The sequence below is a fragment of the Crinia signifera genome, chromosome 3, assembly GCF_055691185.1.
Source record: "Crinia signifera chromosome 3, ASM5569118v1, whole genome shotgun sequence".
NCBI lineage: Eukaryota > Metazoa > Chordata > Amphibia > Anura > Myobatrachidae > Crinia > Crinia signifera.
In genome coordinates this window covers 48,743,732-48,748,639 of record NC_139219.1, presented here as the reverse complement: position 1 = coordinate 48,748,639, position 4,908 = coordinate 48,743,732, and the positions used below count along the sequence as shown (strand labels likewise).

The 4,908-nt window shown below is 45.3% G+C and overlaps 1 protein-coding gene across 1 annotated transcript; it reads left to right on the top strand.

The window, feature by feature from the left end:
- Positions 1 to 316: 316 nt before the first annotated feature.
- On the top strand, positions 317 to 2,984 carry LOC146062864 (general transcription factor II-I repeat domain-containing protein 2A-like). The gene is made up of 2 exons (XM_083174873.1): positions 317 to 1,476; positions 2,501 to 2,984. Exons 1-2 carry the CDS (start codon positions 317 to 319, stop codon positions 2,982 to 2,984), a joined length of 1,644 nt encoding a protein of 547 aa, XP_083030999.1.
- Positions 2,985 to 4,908: the final 1,924 nt, after the last annotated feature.

Sequence of the window (4,908 nt, the reverse complement as noted above, 5' to 3'; positions counted from 1 at the left end):
GAGCATTTTATCACCTCCACGAGAGTCTTCAAGGAAGAACAGGCAAACTATTGGTAAGTATATCCACTGAGTGTGCTGCTATGGTGGCTAATATGACATGGGGACTGATATTTATCATGATGTTTTTGTTTCCTAGGAGCCTGCTATCACCATGAGTACTGCACAAAATGCCAAGAAGCCAAAAACATACTATTTCCACTCTGAATGGGAGAATGACTTTTTTTTCACAATGTCAAACTCAAAATGTGTATGTCTGATCTGCCATTCTAAAGTTGCAATTGCAAAAAGAGGGAATCTGGAATGGCATTTTAAAACCATGCACAATAAGTTTGACACCGATTATCCTCCTAAAAGTGAATTGCGGAAGAAGAAAGTTCACCAGCTAAAACTGCACCTTGGCACTCAGCAGTCAGTTTTTACAAGACCGAGTGCTAAATCAAAGGCAGCTACTATTGCATCATTGCGTGTCAGCCACATACTTGCAAAGAAAAAAAAACATTTTCAAGATGGAGAAATAGTGAAAGAGGCTTTTTTAGAGGCAGCAGATGTATTATTCCAAGATTTTAAAAACAAATCGGAGATTATGTCTTCTATTCAGGATATCCAGCTTTCCAGAAATTCTGTCATGCGTCGCTGTGAAGTTATGGCTGACAATTTAGTGGAGCAGCTGCAAAAAGACCAAAAAGAGTGTGTCTTCTTTTCTCTGCAATTTGACGAGTCAACAGACCTGACAGACACATCACAACTTTGCATATTCTCTAGAATGGTTTTTGAAGATATGTCTGCTAAAGAGGAGATGCTAAAAATCCTGCCACTAAAGGGAAAAACTAGAGGGGAAGACATTTTTCAGGCCTTCAAGGAATACATAAAGGACACACAACTACCAATATACAAACTTGTTTCCATAACCACTGATGGAGCACCGTCTATGACCGGAAGGACCAATGGGTTCATTGCCCTGTGCAAACATGATGAAACATTTCCTGACTTCCTGAATTATCATTGCATAATTCATCAGCAAGCTTTGTGTGGTAAAATGCTAAATATGGCTGATGTCATGGATATAGCACTCAAAATTGTAAATTCAATTAGAGCACGAAGTCTTCAGAGGCGTCTCTTCCGATCACAACTTGAAGATAATGAAGCACCACATAATGATCTTTTATTGCACACTGATGTCCGATGGCTAAGTAGAGGTGCATTTCTGCAAAGATTTAGAGAACTACTACCCGAAATCAAAGATTTTTTAGAGTCCATAGATGTGGAATACAGGCAGTTGGATGACGAACAGTGGCTGCTAGATTTAGCTTTTTTAACAGACATCACAGCCCTGTTAAATGAACTGAATATACAGCTTCAAGGTAAAGACAAAAATGTTGTTGAAATGATTGGGTCTATTAACTTCTTTAAGCAGAAACTGAAAATGCTGTGTGTGCGTCTCCAGCAGTACAACCTGCGTGACTTTAAAAATCTTCGGTACTTGTTTCCTAGAACGGCCACAATCGTGAGTGATCGTGGCTCTTAATTAAGGGACACGATCCTCACGATGTGGCCGATTTTTTACAATTTTTTCACTTTGATTGACAGAAATCGGGTCAATCGGTCGGTCGCGACCAATTAAAATCGGCCGCGATGCGACCGACCGATTGACCCGATTTTTCCATAGACTTCAATGTTAAAAAAACTTTTAACATTGAAATCGGGAGGATCGCGTCGGTCTTGTGCCATTATAATGGCACAAGATGAGATGGACTTGATTAAGTCCATCTCACATAGGGTAAAATGATAAAAAAGGTGAAATGGCCCAATATGACCCATTTCACATTTTTTATGTGCCCGCCATGACCCCACGATAGACGTCAACCCGAAGCGTGGCGAGCGCAGCGAGCCCGCGAGGGGCGGCGGTGCGCGTCCTCCGACCTTTTCATTCCCCTACTATCCACTAGGGCGTGGAGTGAGAATAGAATAGTGTGGCGAGCGCAGCGAGCCACCGAGCCCGAAGCGTGGCGAGCGCAGCGAGCCCCGCGAGGGGACGCGTATACCTGTGAAGTTAGACGCGTCCCCTCGCGGGGCTCGCTGCGCTCGCCACGCTTCGGGCTCGGTGGCTCGCTGCGCTCGCCACACTATTCTATTCTCACTCCACGCCCTAGTGGATAGTAGGGGAATGAAAAGGTCGGAGGACGCGCACCGCCGCCCCTCGCGGGCTCGCTGCGCTCGCCACGCTTCGGGTTGACGTCTATCGTGGGGTCTAGCCCACTTAGTAACATTTGGGGGGGCAATTGAAACAAATCTGGGGAAAAAAAAAAATCGGGTGAAAAATCGGTCGGTCGGATCGGTCGCATCGTATGCGACCAAATCGCATGCGATGCGATCGATCCGATTTTTTATCTTACGACCACAACGATCTAAATCGTTGTGGCCGTGCTAGGAAACAAGTACCAAATCTTCTCTCTGAGCTAGATGCTCAAAAAAAAGAACATTCGCAACTTGCCATTTCCAGATATATGGAACAGATTGAAAACCTCCAATCAGACTTTGAAAGACGTTTCAAGGACTTCAGATTTCTTGAACCGCTAGCAACATTTTTGTCTTTTCCCTTTGGTACAGACAAGGATATTGATGATATTGCATCCCAAATGTCCTCTCTTTTTCATATGGACACCTCTTCAGTTGCAGATGAAATAATGACTTTGCAAAATGATATTTTTATCAAAGCCCGGTCTTCTGAAGGAAATTTTTGGAAGCTTCTTGCTGAAGAAAAATATCCAAACCTAAGAAAAAGTGCCATGTACATAACAGCACTTTTTGGCTCCACATATCTTTGTGAGTCTGCATTCTCGCATATGAAAATAATCAAATCCAAATACAGATCAAGTCTAACTGATGACCACCTTGACGCCTGCTTACGATTAGGAACGAGTACCTACTGCCCTGAGTATTCAAAGCTTGCTGATGCCATGCAGTGCAAGTCATCTCATACCTAAATTTGATTTCACCTCTGATGAAAACTACAGCTGTCTGTTTGTGCAATTATGTTTGTACAATAAACTCTTATTTTCTTCATCTACCATTCGAGTGTCCGTTCCTATCCTTCTGCAAACAAGGGGGGTAAGGGCTTTCTTTATTCTACTTTGTATGTTCCTGGCACCGGATACACCATCTTAATACAGAGTGCCATCCTGTGAACCAAACGATAATACCTAAATTTGCAAGATTTCCCAACATATTGATGCCGGTAGATCACCGGTAAGTAAGAGTTCAAAAAGTAGATCCCAGGCTACAAAAGTCCGGCCACCCCTGCTCTACAGTATACAGTGGTCTGGGACATATAATTTGCAGTGTTCTAAGGACAGTGAGAGAAGAATTACCATAGCAATGCTTCCAATCCAAGTCATTTCATCATTGATCTAGGCAGGGCCAGATTTCCCACTAGGCCTGTGAGGCACCGGCCTACAGGTGGCATAGTGAACAGTGGCCTTTATGCCATGGAAGGCCTGGATGGGCAGCATTCATACAAAAGAGCTTAAAGGCCACCACCCACCGGGTAAAGAGCAAGAACATACAGTTGAAGTGCTGGGGAGGTGGTGGCAATGCAAAAGAGCTTAAAAGTCACTGCCCACTGGGTGATGACCTAAAAATACACGGTGGAAGTACTGGATGGGGAGCAGCTGTGCAAAAGTTCTTCAATGCTGCTGCCCAACATGTAAAGGGCAAGAAGATGCCATGGAAGTGCTGAGGAAAAAGGTAGTCATGCAAAAGAGTTTATAGGCTTCAGCCTACTGAGTGAATTCCTAAGAAGACGTTGTTGAAGTCCTGTATCAGCAGTGGCCATGCAAAATAGCTCAAAGGCTGCCGGCCACCAGGTGAATACCTAAGAAGATGTGGAAGTATTGGATGGGTGGCAGCCGTGCAAAGAAGCTTAAAGGTCGCCACCCATCAGGTGAAGAGAAAGTAGATGCCATGGAAGTCCCAGGGTAGGCAGCAACCAAGCAAGAGAGCTTAAAGGCTGCTGCCCAATGGGTGAAGACTGAAGAAAATGCTGGGAAGGGGGGCCTGAGTGTCTCCCTCTCGCTCTCTCTCTCTCTGTGTGGGGGGGAATGCTGTGCTTAGGGTGTGGACTGACCCTCCCCTGGATCTATGACACTTGTAAGTATTTACATGCTATTGGGATATTGTAGTATGCATTTAGCTGCACCTGTTAAGTTAACTGTAAACATGGTCTGCTCCAGCATATTGGAGAAACTAGTCATTTCCATCAAGCACACTGTCACGACCAGTGAGGGTTGAGGACCCACCTCAGGTGCATGTCCAGGTGTGGGCTGTACTAGGAGCCCTTGGAACTTAGCAGGTTGGATATATGACTTTTGCATAAATCCCAGGCTGTGAGTTTTGGCGGAGGCTCCGGAGTGAGGGCGCGGAGTCTAACTGCCAGCGGTCTTCTCCAGGGACCCCAGCAAGGGAGTTTGGGTTTCGCTGCATCTGGATAGCATGTCGCGGCCCCTCTTTCGGAGAACTCACTTGTGCCCAGGGACAGATGGTCAGTAGGTAGACCGGCTAGACGTGAGATAGCGGACCAGGATATAAAGGTTCCAGGACTAGTAACTGTAACTCAAGTGGCCTACTCGGCTTGAAGGGTTCTGGAGAGCAATAACTGTAACTGAAATGGCCAACTTGGCTTGAATGGTTCTGTAGGGTGATAATTGTAACTGAAATGGCCAACTTGGCTTGAAGGGGGTTCTGGAGAGAAATAACTGTAACTGAAATGGCCGACTTGGCTTGAAGGATTCTGGAGGGTGATAATTATAACTGAAACATAACTGGCTGCAGGGCTCGAATACAGGAATGGGAACGGAACGGATCAGGAATAGGAGAAGCTGGATGTCAGAGACAGAGCTGAGACCGTAGTAC